Raw genomic sequence first — 22,379 nt, 5'->3', positions numbered from 1 at the left:
ACACACACACACACCCCGCCGGGACCGCCAGGGGAAGGCCCCCGTTTAGTCCGGGTCCGGCAGGCCAGGCGCGTGGCTGACCCACTCCCACCTTACAAGCTGAGCCTCGTGTGCAGGCGCCGAGCAGGGGCGCGACGGCGGTGCCCCTCCCGGGCCGTCAGGGAGCGGGGAACCGGGGCCGCGCCAGCCACTCTGCCTCTCGGGCCTCCAGGCTGGAGAGCCCCCCGCTGTTCCCTGGGCCTCGGGCCTCCTCTCGGCGCACAGTGTCCGGGCCCAGGGCTGCGGAGTTGCAGGACCTGCCCTGCCAGCGGAGCAGCGCCAGGCGGCCAGCCGGCTCCCTCTCCCCGCCGCCAGTCACTGGCTCTTGACCCGTTCCCGCCACCTCCGTCTGGGCGACCTCGTGTGTCATCATCAAACCCCTCCTGCTGCAGACAGAGGCCCAGAGCCTGAGCCAGCTGGTCCGAGGGCGGGGGGTGCCCCCAAGCCGCCCAGGCGGGTGGCAGAGCAGACATGCTGGGTGCCAGGGCAGGCAGGGGTGGGGTGGGGGTGACCCTGCAGTGGACAAGCCCTCTTCCGAAAGAGGGCTTTCCAGGCAAGTACTGAGGGCCAGTGGGAACTTCCAGCGCCTCAGTTTCCCCGCAGAAGCTCCAGGACACCCCACTGCTTCCCTCCCACAGGGCCTCGTGGGTGCAGTACCCGCAATGGCCTCTGGAGGGCAGCAGCTGCCCGCTTTTCCCAGGAGCTGCCCCAAAGCGGCCAGGCCCCGCACACAGGGGCGCGCGCGCACACACACACACACACACACACACACACACACACACACGCAGGTGTCAGCCCTCAGCCGCACACATGCACACTCACGCAGGTGGGACTGAGGCCGGCCAGCCTGAGCCGCACGGCTGGCTCCCCGGCAGCTGGCACAGAGCGGCCAGCTCGCCAGGCTGGCCACCGGGGAGGCAGTGCCGGGAGAGGGTGGGGCTGCACCCAGCGAGGGTGCCCGCGGCCTGGCGTGGCCTGGCCCGCCCACCGCACAGGCTGGGGCCCAGCACGGGCTGTGCCGTCCGGAAGCCCACCCCGTCGCACGGCCTGTGTGGGGTTCAGGTGGAACCACATGGGCCTCTCCTGGAGACAGGCCGGAGGGGGGGCGCGGACTGGGACACCCAGCACCTCGGGGGCTCGGTCCAGGATCTCAGGTCAGGCCAGTGAGTCACCGGGCACTTGCTGAGCGCCAGCTGTATGCACCAGAGCTCTGTGCTGAGATGGACACGCAGAGCAGCAGCAGGAGGAGGCTGTATTAACAGAGGTATGGTGTTCACACAGGAGGAGGTGAGTGTTCCCCTCCTCTTGTCTGGGTGGTCCTGGGCTGTTCCCATGCCCACATTTTGAGGGGACTTTGACACATTGTGAGGTGACAGGAGAACTCACTGAACCCCACTTCCTATCGAGACCGACTCAGGGGAGCCGGGGGACAGGGAGCACAGGAATCCCCTGTCCTGGAAGGGTTCGAGCAGAGGCCGGACAGCGCTCCGCCCTGCCCGGGGTTCCTCCCACCCAGTGTGATCACGCCACCCCTTTGCCTGGACCCCCAGCTGTGGGCCGTCAGAGCCTCTGTGCAGGGCACCCCCTGGACAAGTCCTGGGGAGGCCGGGCTGGGGATCCAGGTGACGGATCCTCAGTGTAAAAGGGGGTGAGGGAGCTCCCCCACCACCACCACCACAGCCCTGGGCTCGGTGCTCTGGGCGCCTGCCCACACCCGCCCTCCTCCAGGAGTCCAGCAGGGGGTGCGCTTTCAGCCGCAGCGGGTCCGGCCAAGGTCAGGTCCTCCGGGCGGGTGGCTTCTGGGCTTCCTGGAGGAGGGGGCCGGGAGGCGGGAGCTGGGAGCCGGGGGCAGGGGGCCGGGGAGCCAGGGACCGGGAAGCGGGAAGCGGGGAGCGGGGAGCCGGGAGCCGGGCGCCAGGCCGGGGAGAGGAGGGCTGTTTAGGTGCCGGGGCGGAGGGCAGGGCCCCGGTGGACTCCGGCCTGACCCGGAGGCGCCCTGACCCGGAGGCCTCGGGGCTGCAGGTCCCGGTAACGGGCGGCCGGGTCCGTGGTGACACCAGCGCTCGCCCAGGTGCCGCCCCGTCCCTCCTGCGGGCTCCGGGCTCCGGGCCCACCTGCGCGCACCTGCCCGCCGCCTCCGCCTCCGCCTCCCGCCGCACAGGAAGTGGGAGGGCGGGGCGGGGCCGCGCGGGAGGCCTTGGGCGGAGCGGGAAGAGCCGGCCCGGAGCCTGCGGGCTGCACCGGCCCCACCGCCCCTGGTCGCTGTGCCTCCGTCCCGCGGGCAGGTGAGCCCGGGGACAGGTGAGGGGGGGGTAGGACAGGGGAGCCGGGGGACGAGGGAGCTGGGGGGCGGGGTGGACAGGGGAGCCGGGAGGACAGGGGAGCAAAGTGGGGGGGGAGGGAGGGGAGGCGGGGGGAGGCAGGAGCCCTGGGGCGCCGTTCGTCCCCTCCATTTCCCCCACCCTCCCAGCTACCCCCGTCGGGCCCTCGGAGCTCTGGGCCCGCCCTCCGCGGGCGTCCCGCCGGTGCAGGAGGAGGCGGGGCCCAGCGCTGAGCCCGCTCTGGCCGGCTGGGGACTCCTGGCCCAGGTGGGGAGCTCTCGGAGCCCCCGGACCTCGGGGGGCGGCTGTAGGGAGGAAGCCCGGGCCTGTGAGCGGTGAGGAGGGACCGGAGGACCCTCAGGGACAGAAGCTGCTGCCCACACCCGCTTGGGCCCAGGAATGCAGACCCACCCCGCCCGGGAGCTGGGGCTGAGATGGGCGGGGGGCGGGGGGCAGCTCGGACACCTGAGTGGGGTGGGCAGCGTCTCTGAGGCTGGGGTGGCTGTCAGCCCGGCACCGGGCGCGGGGCGGGCGCGGGGCGGGCACGGGGGCGGGGCTGAGTGAGTGGCAGTGCTTTTCCCTCCGTCCCGGGGCAAGCGGCAGGCGGCCTTTCAAGGCCCCGGGTGGCACCTGCGGTCCTGGCTGCAGACCCGGCACACGGGGCACCGGTGCTTGGCGGCCTGGCGCTCGGCGGGGACCCAGGTTCGGGCCAGCTCCTGGGAACCAAGGCCGTGGTGCAGCCCGGGCCTCGGCTCCGGCCGGCGGAGCGGAGCTGCAGGTGCGGCCGCTCACAGGCTCTGGCCGCCTGGTCCGCTCGCTGCCCTCCCCCCGTGCCCACGGCCCAGAGGGGACGGGCCCCGGCGGGCACTGCCGGGGCAGGGCCGGGGCCGAAGGCAGGCCCCCCCCCCCCTGAGGCCTGGTGGAGGGAGGGTGGGGGTGGGGTGTCGGGGGCTCCCTGGAAGGGGAGGGTCTTAAGTCACGAGGACGAAAGGGAGCCCCCACCCCAGTGGCCTGGCTCCCGGGGTCATGACCTGTGACCCTGAGGGGAAACGGAGGCAGGGAGGGAGGCAGCCCGGGGTGGGTCCACGGTCGCTGCCCAGGACAGCCGTCCACGTGTGGGACCGACGGGCTCAGCTGCTCACCAAGCGTCTGGGTCCCGGAACTTGGTTTCCACACGGATGTCCGCTGCCCGTGGCGCCCGTGTGCTTGCCCCGCCGCCTGTCAGGGCGCCCTCACCCCCGGCGAGCGCCCCACGTGCCTGCCGGGCCTCCGTGGGGCCAGGACGTCTGGACAGCCTGCTCCCCGCCAGGTCTGCTGCCCGGCCGCCTGACCCCCAGGCCATGTTCCCTCTGCGCCTGGTCCCCTCGCCCGTCCCAGCAGGACAAGACCGGCTCCCGGAGGGGAGGGGAGGGGAGGGGAGGGGAGGGGCCGAGGACGGGAGGAGGCGTTTGGAGGACACCCTGGTCTCCTGTCCGGCTCCCACTGAGCCCGGGCCCGTGGGGAGACGCGGTGTGTGCCAGCGGGCGGAGGCGGGAGCCGGGACGGGGGTGCCTGGCTCCAGGGTGGGAGCCTGGGGCAGGGGCAGGGGCAGGGGGGCCTGGGGGCGGCGCTGCGGTGAGCAGGGCAGCGGGCGGTCAGGGACGATGCTGGGCCTGCAGGTGTCACGGGAGGAGGCGGCCGGAGGCGGGTCCCGGCTGGGCGTGGCGGGTGGGCCTCCCCGGCCCCTCCGTGAGGGTGAGTCCCCGCTCTGTCCCGGCCTCGGCGCTGAGGACACTGGTTCCAGATCGCCCTGAGGGGGGCACCCAGTGCCTGTAGCCCCTCAGCAGCACCTGCCCTGCCTCCCCCTCCGTGCGGCCAGGAGCCAGGCCTGGCTGTGGCCGTGGCCGCCCTGCACGTGGAAGTGTCTGCGCCAGCTGCGTGGCTTACAGAGCCGTGGCCGCCCCGGGCCCCGCATCTCCGGTGTGGCGGGCAGTTACCGCGCACAAGGCCGTCGTTGTGGCTGCGTGTGCGTGAGCACAGGTCTGGGGCGGCGGACGGGGCGGGGGAGGCCGGGCCTCACCAGGACCTGGGGGTCGGCAGAGGGGACGGCTGTCCCAGGATGGAGGCCACGTGGTGCCCGCATCCAGAGGTGGCAGGTCCCAACCGCGGTGTGACTTGGGTGCTGGTGGCTGCAGAGCCTCGGGCCCAGCCAGGAAGTGTGCCTCTGGGGGAAAGAGGGGGGGCTGGGCCTGCTGGGGTCCCGGGCCCATCTGTCCAGGGAGCCAGAGGGGCCGGGCTGCCAGGAGGGGGTGGGGGGTGAGGGTAGGGGGCAGGGCAGGATGGCGAGGGGCTCAGCCAAGGGGACCCTCCCAGCCGGCCCTGAGCCGAACGGCAGGAGGTCGCCCACACGGAGCCCCTGGCGCACCTGGGGGCTCCCGCACAGGCGAGCTCCCGGCACAGATCCCGGGAGAGCAGGACGGCGGCCTGTGCCCATGGAGCCGGGCTCACCGGGGTTTGGGCCTGTGCCCGGCGGGGGCTGTGCCCGGCGGGGCCGTGCCCGGGAGGCTGTCCTGCTCCCTGAGGGCATGCACTCTGGGGAAGCTGCCCGGCCTCACTGCCCGGCCTCTGAGCCTCTGCCGCCTCGCGGGAGCAGACCCCCCGGTGGCCCAGCGGCCTCTGCAGCCGGCTGGCTCTCAGCAGCTGCTGCCCGGATGGCACGGCTGGCATTTGCCCCGAGGGCAGCTGAAGGGCCGGTGCTCCCAGACGCCAGGCAGCACCAGGGAGGACACTGAGGGGAGGGTCTCTAGGTCCCACGCAGGAGAGGCTGCTGGGTAGGGACACCTTGGGGTCAGGGAGAGGTCAGAGAGGTCAGGAGTGTGTGCTCCCCTGTGTGCTCACCTGTGTGCGTGCGCACCCCGCACAGGGCCTCCCTTCGGCGCCGCAATGCGTGTCTCCTAGAACGGGACAGCGGGCACGGGGAGGGGGCCACAGGGGAGGAGGATCAGACGGCCCAGGCCAGCCCAGAGCAGGAGGGGCCTGGGAGGAGCCGGGCGACGGGTGGACCTGTGTGATCAGGGCGCGCAGGCTCCTTGGGGAGGGGGAGCCGCTGCGGGACAAGAGGGGGTGCTTGTCGGAGAGGCCAGGCCCGTCCACTCCGCCGCACACAGACCCTCGGGGATCGCTGCGGGCGGCTGCACCTCATGAGGAACGGGGGTTTGCAGCAGCCCAGCGTGGCGGCCTGCGGGGCACTGCGGGGGCGGCCTGTCGGGTGGCACACCTCTGGGTGCTGTTTGAATGGCGCGGGTGCCCAGGTCGCTCTGGGACAAGCTAAGCAGCAGGAGGGGCACAGCCTGGAGCTCCTGCCTCTCCCCGGGCCCGGGGGGTGCCGCCTGGCTGGGCACCGAGGCCACACCCTGCGGTGGCTCGGCCGACTGGTTCCATCCGGGCACTGCCCCGGAGCAGACTTTGCCCTCGGCTGGGAGAGGCCGTGGGCCCGGCCGGCTCAGGAGGGAGAGTGTAGGGCGGACGGCAGGAGGAGGGAGGGGAGGCGACGGGACAGGCGTGTGGGCACCGGGCACGGGCGCTGCCGCCTCAGAGCCGGAGGCCTCGCCCTCGGGCGCCGGCTGCCTCGCGCCCATCAGCTCGGGGGCAGGCTCCCGGAGCCGTTCTGGCCGGGCGGGGAGGCGGCCACGTCACCAGCGGGCGCGGGGGAGGCGGTGGCCGCCTTCCTCTTCCGGCTGACTCAGGCTGTCCCCAGGAATGCGGGGGCGGCCGCCGCGCGGGGGTGGCCGGCTCTGGGCCCGGGAGGCACGGCCCGCCCCCTCCGGGGTGTTAGCGGAGAGCCGGTCCGGTGCCACAGAGCGTCAGCTGTGCTGCGGGCTAGGCCAGCCCGGTGCCCGGTGCCCGGTGCCCGGCTCTGCCCGCCCCCCCATCCCCCCGCCCCGCAGGGAGGGTCCCTGGGCCAAACTGGAGTTCCCGGGAACTCGCAGACCCCACGTTGGGCAGGGGGGTGAGGTGGGTGCGGGCTCGCACCTGCCCGGTGGGAGTGGTGCCCATAGGCCGCCCGGCAGGTCCCATCCCAGGCCCGGGCCCAGGACCCCGCTGCCCGTGCTGCCCGCACTGCCGCCCGGCTCAGGTTTGTCCAAGGAAGCATGACGGCCTCGCAGGGCGGCCTCGGCTGCCGGCTGCTCCCGTCTGGGCCCCGCAGGCCGAGGTGCAGGGACCCTCCCTGCCCGGCCCCGGCCCCTCACTGCCGTATGCGGTGCCCGGCAGTCCCGGCGGCTGTGTCCATGCCCGCAGCTGACCGTGCCTGACCCCGCTGACCCGTGCCTGACTCCACTGACCCGTGCCTGACCCCGCTGACCCGTGCCTGACCCCGCTGACCCGTGCCTGACCCCGCTGACCCATGTCTGTCCCCGCTGACCCGTGCCTGACCCCGCTGACCCGTGTCTGTCCCCGCTGACCCGTGCCTGACCCCGCTGACCCGTGCCTGACCCCGCTGACCCGTGCCTGACCCCGCTGACCCATGCCTGTCCCCGCTGACCCGTGCCTGTCCCCGCTGACCCGTACCTGACCCCGCTGACCCGTACCTGACCCCGCTGACCCATGTCTAACCCCGCTGACCCGTGCCTGACCCCGCTGACCCGTGCCTGTCCCCGCTGACCCGTGCCTGTCCCCGCTGACCCGTGCCTGTCCCCGCTGACCCGTGCCTGTCCCCGCTGACCCGTACCTGACCCCGCTGACCCATGTCTAACCCCGCTGACCCGTGCCTGACCCCGCTGACCCGTGCCTGTCCCCGCTGACCCGTGCCTGTCCCCGCTGACCCGTACCTGACCCCGCTGACCCGTGCCTGTCCCCACTGACCCGTGCCTGTCCCCGCTGACCCGTACCTGACCCCGCTGACCCATGTCTAACCCCGCTGACCCGTGCCTGACCCCGCTGACCCGTGCCTGTCCCCGCTGACCCGTGCCTGTCCCCGCTGACCCGTGCCTGTCCCCGCTGACCCGTACCTGACCCCGCTGACCCATGTCTAACCCCGCTGACCCGTGCCTATCCCCGCTGACCCGTGCCTGTCCCCGCTGACCCGTACCTGACCCCGCTGACCCGTGCCTGTCCCCGCTGACCCGTACCTGACCCCGCTGACCCATGTCTAACCCCGCTGACCCGTGCCTATCCCCGCTGACCCGTGCCTGTCCCCGCTGACCCGTACCTGACCCCGCTGACCCATGTCTAACCCCGCTGACCCGTGCCTGACCCCGCTGACCCGTGCCTGTCCCCGCTGACCCGTGTCTGTCCCCGCTGACCCGTGCCTGTCCCCGCTGACCCGTACCTGACCCCGCTGACCCATGTCTAACCCCGCTGACCCGTGCCTATCCCCGCTGACCCGTGCCTGTCCCCGCTGACCCGTACCTGACCCCGCTGACCCATGTCTAACCCCGCTGACCCGTGCCTGACCCCGCTGACCCGTGCCTGTCCCCGCTGACCCGTGTCTGTCCCCGCTGACCCGTGCCTGTCCCCGCAGGACCCCGCGGCCGCCGCCATGGCCCAGCGGCGCTCGGACGGCTCGCTGGAGGAGCAGCTGCTGGAAGGCCGCTTCCACTCGGAGCTGCGGCTGGACGCCCAGGGGAACCCCGAGCCCCGGCTCCCGCTGGTCCGGAGCCCCCTGCAGGGCCGGAGCAACGCCGTCTTCCAGCCGGACTCCCCTGGGGCCCCGCCCGCGTCCCCGGAGGCCCGGGAGCCGCGCCCCGTGGTGCTGAGCACGCAGAGCCCGGCGGCCCTCAAGCTGGGCACCGCGCAGCTCATCCCGCGCAGCCTGGCCGTGGCCAGCAAGGCCCGGGCCCCCGCGCGCCACCAGAGCTTCGGCGCCGCCGTGCTCAGCAAGGAGGCCGCGCGGCGGGAGCCCCGGCTGCTGGCCGCCCCCAGCTTCTCCCTGGACGACATGGACGTGGACGCGGGCCCCGGGGGGGCGCTGTCCCGGAACCTGCGCAGCCAGTCCTACCGCGCGGCCATGAAGGGCCTGGGGGCGCTGGGCGGCGAGGCGGCCCCTGTGCAACTCAGCCCCAAGCTCCACGCGCTGGCCGAGGAGGCCCCGCCGCCCGCCCGGCCCTCACCCAGACACAAGGTGGGCCCACGCCTGGACAAGGGGGGGGGGGGTTTGTGCCTCGGGCCCCGGGAGCTGGGGGGCCAGGGGCAGGGGCGGGGGGCCGGGGGCAGGGGCGGCCATCACATCACCAGTCCAGCTGCCATTCCTGAGCACCTGCCTCATGCAGGCTCCTGACCGCCATTCCCTGAGCCCAGAGCCGGCTGTGACTGGCTGACTGCCCCCATTTTACAGATGAGGCAGCTGAGGCTCAGACAGGCCCAAGCTGTTGCCCAGGGCCCCATAGCTAAGGTGACCAGATGTCCTGTTTTTGGCGGGACAGCCCCGATTTTTAACAATGCGTCCTGCGGCATTTTTAAAGTCCCGATTTTTTTTAAAGAAAATGGGGACTTTTTTAAAACGCCGCAGGACGCGGGACAAATTGTTAAAAATCGGGACGTCTTGTCACCTTACCCATAGTGGGAGTGGCTCTCGGACACAGCGGGGCAGCCTGGGGCAGGACCAGCCCCAGGGAAGCCGGCCGGCTCTCGGGCCAGGCTCAGGGGTGGCGTTGCAGCCGCTGGCCTGGGCGCAGTGCCGGGGGCTCCCATTGAGGACTCGGAGGGTGGGAGCTCTGGCTGCCCTGGGCACACACAGCCCCCTCCTGCCTGCAGCCACGTGGCCTCTGTCGGCTGGGGAGCCCGGGGCAGGCCCGGGGCAGCCAAACGGCACCTCACCCGGGACCTCAGTGCCCAGGGCTGCCCTCCGACGGCCTCCCAGCTTAGGGCTCCTGCCCAGACTGTGGGGAGACAGGCCCCGGGGTGCAGACAGGCCCCGGGGTGCAGACAGGCCAGGAGAGGAGGCCACAGCCACTGTCCTGGGTTTAAAGATGCCGGCCTGGGGGGCGGACACTGCCCACCGCCGGGCCTCCCTGAGGAGACAGGCCCCGGCACTGCCTCGGCCTCAGCCTCCACCGTCAGGGCCAGGCCTGCGGGGCCAGGGCTCCTTCTGTTGAGCCACAGGCTCTGGGCAGGGGGCGGAGGGCCCCCTCGGTCAGGCCCAGGAGCGCTCCCGGGCGGCGGACATGCTCAGGGACCCGGGGAGCCCAGGGCAGGGACTCCCCGGAGCACAGGGCCTGGGGCTCGGAAGGGGAGGTTAGAGCGAGGCACGGGCGAAGGGCGGGGCCGGTGGAGGAGGGGCCGAGGCAGCAGCCTGTGCCAGACCTGGAGGCGGGAGGGGAGAGGGCACTGGGGGACGCTGCAGGGCGGGCGGGGGAGGGCACGCAGGCCCAGGTGCACTGGCAGCGCCACACATCCCAGACCAGCTCGGGAGGCTCAGGCCCCGACTCGTCAGGAGAACCAGCCCCCGCGCCTGGCGCCCGCACCTGTGAGGTCGGGGACGGCCATCCCGCCAGGAAGGCAGCTCCGAGCAGCAGCCGGTGGGCCGGGGGTGGTGCCCGCTCCCCTCGCAGCCCTGCCTCCGCTGCCCGGCCTGCGGGGTGTGGGGCCGGACGCTCACCCTCTTCCTGCCGCCCCAGGCCACCCGCCCGAGGGGTCCTGCGTGCGGCCTCCACGCCCTCCCAGGGTCCCTCTCGGCCTTCTCCTACCCACACTGTTCCTGCCTCGGGCTTCCCCGAGTGGCAACACCCCACTTTCCTGAGCACCCCTCTTAACTGATCCAATCCTGCCTCCACCTCCAGGCAGCCCTCCTGAATCTGCCCAGATTTTAGTCACCTGCCCTGACCTCCTCTCGGCGGCCTGCCTCCCTCAGAGCAGCATCTATGGGGCGACTCCTGTGTGCTCTGCAGAGCCTCCTCCTGCCGGCCCGGGGCGCACGGAGCTGAGCGGTCTGAGCCCCGGGGGGAGGGGCCGCTCTGGGCCACACCTGCCCTCCTCCCCGCTGACCGGTGTTTCTGTCTGGTTTGCACAGAGGACGCTGGGGCGGAAGCGCGCACACAAAGGCTCCTTTAAGGACGGTGAGTGGCCGGGGCTGCGGGGGCTGGGCCGGACCCACGGGGCAGGGTCTGCAGGGTTCCTCAGGGACCAGAGGTCCTAGTGGCCGCCTGGCCATGTAGCGCCGATGGGTCTAGAAAGGCCTAGAAGTTTCCCTTCTGCGCCATCCCGGGGGCAGGAGACAGACAGCCCCCACACACACCCCAGGCGACAATGGCCCACCTCGTGTGTGTGTGTGTGTGTGTGTGTGTGTGTGTGTGTGTGTGTTGGGGGGCTGTGGTAGACACACGGGGGACCAAGGTGCCACGGGGAGGGCACACCTGCTGGGCTCTGTTGGGGTCGCCTCGGAGCACGGAGGGCCCGTGGGGTGGAGCTTGGAGGGCATGGGCGGCAGCTGCGCCTTGAGGTGAGGGGGGGCGCAGAGCAGTGCGATCAGCCTGCTGGGCGGTGGGTGCCAACAGGGGAAGTGCCTGCCCAGCCAGGACGGAGCACCTGCTGGGCACGGGGGGTCCAGCGAGACCAGGAAGGGCTCGGGCCTGGGTGCCAGGCTGGGCTTCTGAGGACACGGGCCCAGCCAGGGGGGGTCCACCCTCCCTGCCAGCCCCGGCCTCTGTGGACGGAACAGGCCAGAGTGGGGGCGTGAGGACCTGGCTCCTGCCCAGGCCCCGGGGAGGTATAGAGGGGAGGGGTGTGGGGGGGCCCTCGGGGCCCTGAGCGGGGGACCGGGCCATTCCGAGGCCTGCAGTGTGGGAGCGGGACACAGCCCTGGTCTGAGGGCTCTGGGCCAGCCCCCCCCCCCCCCCCAGGCCTCTGCAGCCCCACCCCGTGGGCTCTGACTTGTCAGCTCCTGGTCTGAAGGTGCCACATTCTGCACCCACTGGGCGCCACCCTGCCTGCCCGCCCGAGCAGCCTGCGGCCCGGGGGGCCTGCTCCAGGGGCGCCGATGTTCTCGGGGGCTCCCCGGGCCTCGGCCTGTGGGTTCCGGGGGGACCAGGCCCGCTCCCGGCCCCCGGGCCCCTGTGTGACACGCCCCCTCCCCCCAGACCCCCGGTTCTACCAGGAGATCCGGGAGCGGGGCCTGACCACCAGCCAGGAGTCCGACGACGACCTGCTGGACGAGCCGGGCAGCCCCGAGCGGGCGCGGACGGTGGGCGCCCCCATCGTGGTCAAGAACTTCCGGGCCCCCCAGGTCACCTGGAGCCAGCTCCCCGAGGTAGGACGCCCAGGTCACCTGGAGCCAGCTCCCCGGGGTAGGCCGCTGCGGGCAGCCCTCCCCCCCCCCCCGCCCCCAGCCACAGGAGAGCTCGCCCGTGTCCTGAGCAGCCCGCCCTGCCCTGCACCCCGGTCTCAGCAGGGGCGGGGCAGGTGCCGTCAGGGTGTGACAGGCTTCCCAGCTGAGCCCATGCCCTGCTTCCTGTCAGCCCGGCCTCCGGGGAGCCGTGGGGACCGGGACCCCTCCCGCAGGGCCCTGCTCCGGGAAAGTGCCAGGGGGCCCCTGAGGAGGCAGGAGGGGATGGGGCGAGGCCAGGCCGCGGCTCCCACAGAGCCCATGCCACGGCCGAGCCAGCCTCACGCCGCCTGCAGGGATGGGGACTCGATGAGACCACAGGAGGGGGCCGGCTCAGAGCACGTGCCCGGGCGCGGCTGTCACCCCGAGGCCAGGCGGCCACAGGCAGACTCCTGACCGGCCCGGGGTCCCGGTGGGAGCTGGGCGGCCTCGGGGGGCGCAGCGGGCAGTGGGGCGGCACGCGGTGTCTCCTGTCCGCGGTTCGCGGGCTCCTGGCGGGCACCCGGAGGGGGTGAGAGCTGGGGCTGTGGGACCCCGGCCGGGAGGCGCAGGCTGGGGTGAGGGTAGGCGGATGGGAAGTGGGAAATGCGTGCCCACCTGCCGGTGCCAGCTGTGCGCCAGGGGCCAGGCACGTGGCCCTGGGGCCCGTGGCCTTCAGGACGCTGCAGCCTCCATGCACGACGGGGTTTCTGACCCCACCCCCTGCGCTGGTCTCGGCCGGCCTGGGCTAGAGGAAGAGGCATGGGGCTTGCCCCCCATCCTCCTATACCCGCCCCCCATAGACCTAGGACACGGCCTGTGCCCAGCCCAGTGGGAGGGCAGCAATGGGGTGGCGCTGGGTCCTACAGAGGGGTGCCCTCAGGCAGAGGCACAGCCAGCCTGTCCCACAGGCACGCGTGGCTGAGAGCCACACTCCGCCAGGGCAGCCTGAAGGCCCAGCCCCGACAGGCAGGGAGCCGAGTGGGGCGCCCGCTGGAGCAGTGTCACCCCCTCCTGTCCGGGCACTGACACTGGGCCCAGACCCCCACCTTTCCCAGGCGGCCCCGCCCTCTGCACCCCTCCTGCTGTGTGCCTTCGGCCTTTCTCTCCGGACTCCCCTCCTCCTCCCTCGCGCCCCAGCTCCCTGAGGGTACAGGGCCCACCCAGGGCTGTGTCCCTGGAGAGGAGAGACACAGGTGACGGGACCAGGCAGGGACGGCCAGCTGGGCGGGCCCACGGTGCTGAGCCTGGGAGAGGGCTCCCGGCCAGCCCGGCTCCACCCGCTCCAGCCCCTCTGGCGTCCGCGGCGGCCCCGGCCGGCAGGGAGGACTGGGGACACGTGGCCCCTGACCCAGGCCTGTGCCCGCAGGTGGTGGAGTCGGGCGTCCTGGACACGCTGCCGGCTGAGGAGCGCAAGAGGCAGGAGGTGAGCGGCTCGGTGGGCAGCCCTGTGTCCAGCCTCACCGTGCGGGAAGGGGGCAGCGGCCATGGTGACATTGCCCGCCTGCCGGCCCCCCGCCCCCACCACCTCCTGGGCCAGACACCAGGGCGATGGCTGATGCCCTTGGCAGGTGGGGCAGTGCTGGGGCAGCGACTGCTTCCCCTGGCCTGTGTCTCAGCTCCTACTGGGCCGAGCCAGGGGCAGACCTAGGAGTCGGGGTCCCGGCCCCCTGGCTGCGTGTTCATCCCACCAGGGCTGGTCACCTCCCCCCTGCCCCGCCCTGAGCGCTCGGCTCAGACCGCCCTGGGCAGCCGCTTGTGTGTGTGTGTGTGTGTGTGTGTGCATGAGTGTGTGTGTGTGCGCATGAGTGTACATGTGTGTGTACATGAGTGTACATGTGTGTGTACATGAGTGTGTGTGTGTGTGTGTACATGCATGAGTGTGTGTGTGGGGGGGTGTGCGTGTGTGTGTCCAGGCTGCCCTGGCACGGCTCCTCCAGTCCACTCTCCGCCCCGCCCCCAGGCCATCTTCGAGATCCTGACGTCCGAGTTCTCCTACCAGCACAGCCTGGGCATCCTGGTGGCCGAGTTCCTGCAGTGCCGGGAGCTGCGGGCCACCATGACGCAGACAGAGCACCACCACCTCTTCTCCAACATCCTGGACGTGCAGGCCGCCAGCCAGCGGTGAGCTGCACCCCCGCTCCGACACCCACCGCCCACCCCATCACAGCCCGCTGCCCGCCCCTCACAACCCACCATCCGCCCCCACAACCCACCGCGTGTCCGGAGCACACCCCCTCGGACTGGGAGAGTGAGAACCCCCTGGGCCCTGAGGCCGGAGAGTGGCCCGGGAGCGCTGAGCGCAGACGGTGGGTGTCCTGGGACCCTGCCCCATCCCCTGAGGGTCAGAGGGGACACCTCCCTGGGACATGGCTCTGTCCAGTGACAGGCACGTGCCCACCAGGGCCCCGGGCCCAGAGGCTGCCTGGCCGGGCGTGAGGCGCCCACAGGGCGGGAGGGGGGTGGCCTCTCCTCGCACCGGGTCATGTTCCTCCGGGTGTCTGGTGCCGCCCCGGCTCTGGTTGCAGGGCAGGAGGTGGGGGAGGGGCTGGGCGTGCCGCTGCGGGCCAGCGTGGGGCTGTGTGTGCACGTGCACATGTGCACGTGTGGGTACACACGCACAGCAGCAGGTATGTGTGCATGTATGTGAGTGCATACATGTATGTGAGGTAGCAACTGTTTGCATGTGTGGGGTTGTGTGGGTGCATGCACACGTGTACAAGTGGGTACCCATGTGTTGTAGCAGGTATATGTGCATGTGTGAGTACATGCATATGTGTGCGTGTGTGGGATAGCAGCTGTTTGCATGTGTGTATGTGAACACACCTTGTGTGTGTGTGTGTGTGTGTGTGCGCACGCGTGCGAGCATGTGTGTGCACATATGTGGGCAGCAGTTGTGTGTGTACTCCCGTGGCGGGCACAGTCCAGGGATGCTCTGTGGCCATTCACGCGGCCTCCCCGGGGATCGGCTGCTCTGGTCAATGGCTCAGGCCATCTCAGACCTCCCAGCCCCTTCTCAGAACCTTCCAGAATGCCCCCAGGGGCTGCTGCCTGCCTGTGCCTGTGTGTCATCCTGGGGCTGGGGGTGGTCCCCATCTTTCTGGACACACTGCCATTTGCCGGCTGCCCGTCAGCCTCAGAACGTCCTGCGAAAAGGGACCCTGGTCCCTGTGGCGGGGGCAGGCCGGGCCTGTGAGGGGCCTGAGGGACCGGGCCGAGGCCCATTCCCTGCCCTGCCCCCCTCACTGGCCTCGCCAGGGCAGCCAGAGCTGGCCCCGTCTTCCCAGGGGCCCTTGGTGGGTGGGGGCCCGTTTCCTCCCGGTGGAGCCGGCCGCAGTCCTGGGGGGCTGACTGGACCCACCTCCCTGTCTGGGTACCAGCTCCCGCTCCCCCGGGGGGAGCTGTAGGGCTGCGGCCCAGCTGGTTACTCGGTGATGAGGGGTGCAGGCCACCGGAGGTCGCAGTGCAGATCTGAGCTCTGGGACTCTGCCCTCTGCCCTCTGCCCTCTGCCCTCTGCGGTCAGCCAGCAACTTATCTCCATGCAGGGCTTCTCCGGGCTGGCCCAGCTCAGGGACTGAGAGAGAAAGACGCTGCACGGGTGTGGCCGTGGCCCGGCCCAGAGAGGGACTTCGGCTGCCATGGCCAGGCCTGGGGAGGTGTGGGCTGGGGAGGTGTGGGGCCGGGGAGGTGTGGGGCCGGGGAGGTGTGGGGCCGGGGAGGTGTGGGGCCGGGGAGGTGTGGGCTGGGGAGGTGTGGGGCCTGGGGTCCAGCACCTGCTGCAGCAGAGCCTGTGGAGCAGTGACCTGCCGGCCCAGCCCAGGGCAGCGGCTGCCTGTGAGGGCAGAGCCTGGCCAGTCCCCCCCCCCGACCACGTTGGCTCAGGCATCCTCACCCCTGCCAGGGTGCACCGAGCTTGGGGACCCCCAGGAGGATCGGGTGTGGCTGTCACCTCGGGGAGCCTGCCGGGGGCACTGCTCTGAGCTGGGCGGTGCCGGGCTGGAGGCAGGTCCTGGGCCTCTAACTACGTCCCGGGAGTGGATCCGGGGGGAGTTCGGTCCTGCCGCCAGCGTCCCGGGGCCGCACCTCCCGCCGAGCCGGAGGGCGTGGCCTTGGCTTTGGCCCAGGGTCTGTGCCCAGTCATTCCATGCTGCCCTGGAGCTGAGCTGGGCGTGTGTGCACATGCATGTGTTTGTGTGTTTCGTGTGTGTGTAGTATATGTGTGTTGTCTGTATGTGTTTCGCACATGTGCCTTTGTGTGTGGAGGTGTGTGCGTGTGTGTGTGTGTGTGTGCGTGTGCGTGTGCGTGTGCGCTCACACATGCGTGGGCAGTCAGCCCGGTCCTCGCCCCGGAGCAGGTTCTTCGAGGCCCTGGAGCGGCGGCACAAGGCGCAGGTGTGCGTGGAGGACATCAGCGACATCCTGGAGGAGCACGCCGAGCGGCACTTCCACCCCTACGTGGCCTACTGCTCCAACGAGGTCTACCAGCAGCGCGCCCTGCAGAGGCTCACGTGAGCGCGGGGCTGCGGGCTGCGGGGGCGGCCCGCTCCGGCCGGCGTCCGGTTCTGACCGCCCCCCCCCCGCCCCGCCCGCTCCCCAGGAGCAGCAACGCCGCCTTCCGGGACGCCCTCCGGGAGATCGAGCGGCGGCCGGCGTGCGGCGGGCTGCCCATGATCTCCTTCCTCATCCTCCCCATGCAGAGGGTCACCCGGCTGCCCCTGCTGACCGACGTGAGCACGGCCGGGCCCGGGGGAGGGGGCGCCGGGGCCCGGGGGGAGGGGGCGCGGGGGGGAGGGGACCCCGGGCCCCAGAGGGGAGGGGGCACCGGGCTCTGGGGCTCACGCTGGACCTCCTCCTCCACCTGCTCCTCCTCCACCCGGCACCTGTGAGTGACAGGGACGAGGGGAATGGTAAGGGCTTTAGTCTCCATGGCGACGTGGTCCCGGCATCGTCTCCGTCACCGTAGAACGGTCTCTGCCGGGACCCGGCCCTGTGCTGGACGTGACCACGTGGATGCGTCTTACCCGCGTCTCCCAGACCCCTGCCGGCGTCGGTCCTGGGCCTTGGCGCCTCCTCCGAGCACCCCCCAGCCCGTTGTCCCGGGTGCGGGGAGGGGCTCAGAGGGGCTCCTGGAGTGGCTTGTGTCTCTGAGATGTTGGCTCAAGAGAAAGAGGGGCATGTGAGGGTGAAAGGCATGTATGCACATGTGAACACACACGTGGCAGGAGCCCGGCTATGCTCCTGAGGCAGCATGTGGCCCTGTGCTAGGCGGTCCACTGTCCAGGCCAGAGGGGACATCCCCCGGGGCATTCTGGGAGAGTAGGAACAGAGGCTCTGGGCCCCTGGCTAGACGAAGGTTACAGGACGGAAAGGAACGGGTCCTGGGGGCACTCACTCCAGGGCCCCCACCGGCCTGGCCTGGCTGAGCCGGGTGGGCACTGTGTCCCCCAGGGGAGCCCGGCAGGAGCCCCAACCTCCTGGCCCCCACCCAGGTCTGGTGCTGGGAGGGGGCCTCCCGCACGCAGACCGCTGAGCCAGGGACAGGAGGTGCCTGGTGCCCCCTCACCTGCCGTCTCCCCGCAGACACTCTGCCTCAAGACCCAGGGCCACCCCGAGAGGTACAAGGCGGCCAGCCGCGCCTTCAAAGCCATGAACAAGGTGAGGGGGACCCCCACCCCGAGAGCAGAGGCCCCGGGGGCCCGGCGGGACACTGTGTCTGGATACTGTCCGCCCCAGGCTCCCCGTGGCGCCCGTGGGGAGACGGAGGCCCAGAGGGCGTGGAGCTCGCACACAGCCGTCAAGCTCCGGGCAGGGCAGGGACAGGACAGCCAGGGGGCAGCGCCGGGCCCTGGGGTGCAGCCTGCCCACCGCCCTGCCCGCCCCACCCGCCCCGCAGCTGGTGAAGCAGTGCAACGAGGGGGCCCACAAGATGGAGCGCATGGAGCAGATGTGCACGCTGCAGACGCAGCTGGACTTCGGCAAAGTCAAGGTAGGCGGCCCAGGGCACGCCCGCTGTGCCCGGGGGGCCTCCATGGTAGATGGCCCTTCACCGGCGGCCGGGAGGCCTCTCCTGGCAGCCCTGGGGTCGGCCCCCACCAGCAGCTGCCGGCCTGGCCGCCTGGGCCCAGGGCGTGACGTCTGTCTGTGTGTCCCCAGTCCCTCCCGCTGATCTCCGCCTCCCGCTGGCTGCTGAAGCGCGGGGAGCTGCTCGTGGTGGAGGAGACCGGGCTGTTCCGGAAGCTCGCCAGCCGGCCCACGTGCCACCTGTTCCTGTTCAACGATGTGCTGGTGGTCACCAAGAGGAAGAGGTGGGCCCCTCCCCGCGGGCCGGTCTGCGCCACGGGCGTGGGCCGTGGGGCGTGGGCCGTGCATGCGGCGTGGGTGGGGGGCTATGGACTGGGGGCCGTGGACCATGGGCCGTGGGCTGTGGGCCGTGGGCCGTGGGCTGTGGGACTTGGGCTGTGCACCATGGGAGGTGGGCGGGCTGCAGCCTCAGGGCCAGGAGTGGGCTGGAGACCACGAGGACGCAGGGGGAGCCGGCCTGAGTGGGGGCACACACAGGACCCTGCCCAGCCGGCCGGCCCATGGCAGCGGCCGGGTCTCCACAAGGACCATTGCAGCTCCAGGGGTGCTCAGCGCCACCCCACCCCCCACAGGGGACCCGGGCGCCGTGGCTCCGGCTATGTGGCTCCGGCTCTGGCTGTGTGCAGACCTGGCCTGCCCGCCCAGCCACCAGCACCCTGTGGCTGCCGTTCTCCAGGTGTGGGGGGGAGGCAGCGAGAGCGCACCCTCCCGGCGCCCCCCACCCCCCCCGCGCTGAGGGGCCTGGTGGGCGGCGGCCGGCGGCCACAGACCCTGCCCCTCCCCCCTCCACAGCGAGGACAGCTTCGTGGTCCAGGACTACGCCCACGTGGACCACCTCCAGGTCCACAAGCTGGAGGCCACGGAGCTCCCCCCGGCCGGCGGCGGCAACCGCAGCTCCTCGGTGCCGCACCCCTTCCAGGTGACGCTGCTGCACAACAGCGAGGGCCGCCAGGAGCGCATCCTGCTGTCCTCCGACTCCGCGTAAGCCGGGGCTGCCTGGGGGAGGGCCGTGTGACCGGAGGACGGCATTGCCCGCCCCAGCCCTGACGCTGCTCTGCGGGGGCACCCCAGGTGCAGGGACGAGCAGCTGAGGGGTGAGGGGTGAGGGGTGGGAGGACGGGCAGGAGAGGGGCAGGGGCCGGAGGGGAGGAAGCCTGGGGCCCAGGCTCCAGCAGAGGCGCCGCCGCGGTGCAGGCCCCAGGGCAGGAGGCCGTGGCCTGGAGCAGCGGAGGCCAGCGGGCTGGAGGGGGCGGGGACTCGGTGCGCTGAGGGAGCCCAGCGGACGGTCCTCCCCCCCCCCCCCCCCCCCGGTGCGCTCCCCCTCCCGGCGGGAAGCTGAGGCTCCGGTCAGACAGCAGCTCACAAGAGGCAGGGAGGGGCGCAGGGCCTGGCGAGGAGGCGGGGGGGGGGGGGGGGGGCGGTGAGGAGGGGGAGGGCGGCTGCTGCCCCTGGCTCGGACCCGGGCAGGTGTGGGGCAGCACGCAGACCATATTGGAGGCCGCGTGCCCCCATCCTGTCTGTGCCACACTGGGGTGGGGGTGGGGGTGGGGCTGGCGGCAACAGTCTCGGCACCCTCACACTCGGCACCCTCACGCTCGGCCCCCAGGAGTGACCGCGCCCGCTGGATCACAGCGCTGACCCACCGGGAGCAGCAGTGGCTGGGCCTGGCCAACAAGGGAGGTGAGCGCCCGCACACACACACCCCTCTCCCCCCCCCCCCCCCCCAGCTGGCCCGCAGCTCCCCCTCCAGGCCTGGGGGCGGGCGGGCAGGGGGGAGGTACTCTCCGTCAGTGCCTCCGTCCACCCCGCAGCCTGACCCTGGGGGGGCCTTCGGGGCCTCCCCCCCTGTGGTGCCCGGAGCCCCGGAGCTGGTGGGGACACACCCCTTCCTCCCGCCCCGCCCCACCCCGCCCCCTGAAGCTGGGAGCGCCCCCTGCGGGCGGGCCCCTGGACCCTGAAAGCAGCCTGTCCCGCTGTGGGGAGGGCCGGCTCTGGCCAGAGGAGACCTGGGCCCTGGGCTGTCAGGGCCCACCCTCCCCGAGGACAGTCCCTCACGCCGGCCTCTGTCCGCAGACCTGCCGCAGGTGGAGGTCACCAAGGCCTACTTCGCCAAGCAGGGGGACGAGCTCTCCCTGCAGCAGGCGGACGTGGTGCTGGTCCTGCAGCAGGAGGACGGTGAGGAGGGGGAGGGCGCACAGAGGGGAGTGTGGCAGGGAGGGCAGACTGCAGAGGACAGGGTGAGGACGGGGGAGTGTGGCAGGGAGGGCAGACTGCAGAGGACAGGGTGAGGACGGGGGAGTGTGGCAGGGAGGGGAGGGGGGCAGGAGGACGGTGAGGACGGGGGAGGGCGTACAAAAGGGAGTGTGGCAGGGAGGGCAGACTGCAGCAGGAGGACGGTGAGGAGGGGGAGGGTGTCAGAGCCGGGGAGCGTGGCAGGGAGGGCAGGGGGGGGTGCAGGAGGACGGTGAGGAGGGGGAGTGTGGCAGGGAGGGAAGAGGGGGGCAGGCAAGCTGGACCCTGGGCGGGCGGACAAGGGTCTGGCCACACTGGCATGGCAGCAGCCCTGGCCCCCAGCAGAGGTCACTGCTCACGGCAGGCTGGGACCAAGACGCCCCCGAGGTGCAGGACAGAGCTGTGTCCTCAGTGGGGGCTCCGCTGCTGCTGGGACCCCCACAGGGGCTGGCAGAGCTGGTGGGAACCCGAGATCTTGTGAAGGCCCCTCAGGGGAGGCGGCGGGGGCTCCGGGGGAGGCGGCGGGGGGGGGGGCTCCGGGGGAGGGGGCGGGGCGCTCCGGGGGAGGCGGCGGGGGGCTCCGGGGGAGGCGGGGGGGGGGCCCTCGGGAGGCGGCGGGGGCCCTCGGGGGAGGCGGGGGGGGCCCCGGGGGAGGCGGCGGGGGGCCCCGGGGGAGGCGGGGGGGGCCTCGGGGGAGGCGGCGGGGGCCCTCGGGGGAGGCGGAGGGGGGGCCCCGGGGAGGCGGCGGGGGGCCCCGGGGGAGGCGGGGGGGGGCCCTCGGGGGAGGCGGGGGGGGGGCCCCGGGGGAGGAGGGGGGGGCCCGGGAGAGGCGGCGGGGTCTCCGGGGAGGCGGCGGGGGGGCTCCAGGCCCTCCGGGTGCCAGGCCCCGCCCTCACTGCCCGCGTTGGCCAGGCTGGCTCTTCGGCGAGCGGCTGCGGGACGGCGAGACGGGCTGGTTCCCGGAGGACTTCATCCAGAGCATCACCAGCCACGTGGCCGTGGAGGGCAACGTGCGCCGGATGGAGCGGCTGCGCGTGGAGACGGACGTGTAGCGCCCGCCCGCCCGCCGGGCTCCGCCGCACTCCGCCCGCCAGCGCTGGGCCGGGCCCGGGCACATTGACCCGTCCCAGGAGCCTACGCCCTGGACCTCCCCGAGGACCGAGCCTGCAGCCGTGGCTTCAGACCGGCTCCTGGGGCCAAGGCAGCCCTGACCCTGGCCCGTTCCCGGGAGGAGCCCAGCGGCCGTGGCCTCTGCACGGCCCCCGCCCCAGCTCCCACCAGGCTTCCCGCCCCGAGCACTCAGAACTGTGCCACCACGACGTGGAGGGACCCTGAGAACAAGCTGGCGTGGCTGCCCACCTCCTGCCCCCTCGTGCCTGTGTGCACAGACCTCGCACCTGGGCTACTGCCCCCAGAGGAGGGTGGGGCGGGGACTGTGTGGGCCGGCATGCACTGTGACTGCTCTCCGGGACATTAAAGAGCTGGTGTGACACCTGTTTCCACGCACAGCTGGGCCGCGCCGGCCACAGGAGCCCCCACGTGCCGGAGGCGGGGCGGCCTGCGTGCTGTCCCTGTGCTGGGTCACTCGCCCGAAAACCTCTGTCTCCCAGCCCCGGGGAGGGCGGCAGCCAGCCCCTGCCCTCCGTGCCGGCCTGGCAGTCAGCGGAGGAGCGTGGCTTTGGAGCCTCAGTGCCACAGCCTGGGGGAGCCTCAGTGCCACAGCCTGGGGGGGCCGCAGTGCCACGGCCTGGGGGGGCCGCAGTGCCACGGCCTCTCGTGTTTCCCCCAAACACAGCCATGCCCCGTTCCCGAAGATCCCGGCACACGGCTGCCGATGTTCCGTCTTCAGTATCACGCCCTGGGGGGTCGGCCGTTAATGTTCTTTCTGTACATTTCTCCTCGCTTGACATTCAAACGATCAACAATCTTGCTAGAGTTTTTTTTTATTCGTCTTCGGAGAAATGTTCTGAGTGTAGAGTGTATGGACTCATGTGACTGTGTGGGTACATGAATGTGGCATGACTATCAGCACACAGTGTAGCGTGTGAGCGCTTACGCAGAGGCCTCACTGCGCGTGTCCCTTTGCCTGGCGGCGTGGACTTTGGAGAGAAAGCCCCCGGGCGACCGATTTTCACCTGCTCCACTGCCATCGCTGTGCCCACGCCCGCGCCCGTGTGTGTGTCTGTGTGTGTGTGTGTGTGTGTGTGTGTGTCTCGTGATGCTTTCCTGGAAACACTGACTCCTGCTCTGTGACCTCAGCCTCACCGCGTGTGCCATGTCCCTGTGTCCGTGTGACCAGGTGTGCCCTCCCAGGGAACGCCCGCCTGGGCCGTGCTGGGTCCTTTGTCACCTCTTACCTTAAGGCTTCCTCCCTCTTCCGAGATATTCCCGCCTCCCGGAGGAGACAGCCCCCAGGGGGTGTGGGAGG

General features: G+C 72.0%; 1 protein-coding gene across 1 annotated transcript; it reads left to right on the top strand.

The window, feature by feature from the left end:
- Window positions 1-1,804: 1,804 nt before the first annotated feature.
- On the top strand, window positions 1,805-21,880 carry ARHGEF16 (Rho guanine nucleotide exchange factor 16). Its single transcript, XM_084875787.1, has 16 exons — window positions 1,805-1,813; window positions 7,861-8,460; window positions 10,348-10,393; window positions 11,414-11,583; window positions 13,007-13,063; window positions 13,601-13,761; window positions 15,994-16,146; window positions 16,236-16,365; window positions 17,219-17,293; window positions 17,532-17,624; window positions 17,792-17,943; window positions 18,512-18,700; window positions 19,326-19,399; window positions 19,793-19,894; window positions 20,864-21,640; window positions 21,690-21,880. The coding sequence occupies exons 2-15, from the start codon at window positions 7,879-7,881 to the stop codon at window positions 21,001-21,003; spliced, it is 2,124 nt and encodes a 707-aa protein (XP_084731913.1). The 5' UTR covers window positions 1,805-1,813; window positions 7,861-7,878; the 3' UTR covers window positions 21,004-21,640; window positions 21,690-21,880.
- Window positions 21,881-22,379: the final 499 nt, after the last annotated feature.

Source organism: Pipistrellus hanaki (assembly GCF_964339955.1).
Source record: "Pipistrellus hanaki genome assembly, chromosome: 2".
In the NCBI taxonomy this organism is placed as follows: Eukaryota; Metazoa; Chordata; class Mammalia; order Chiroptera; family Vespertilionidae; genus Pipistrellus; species Pipistrellus hanaki.
Note: the sequence above shows the minus strand (reverse complement) of the source record. Positions and strands in the feature narration are given on the sequence as shown.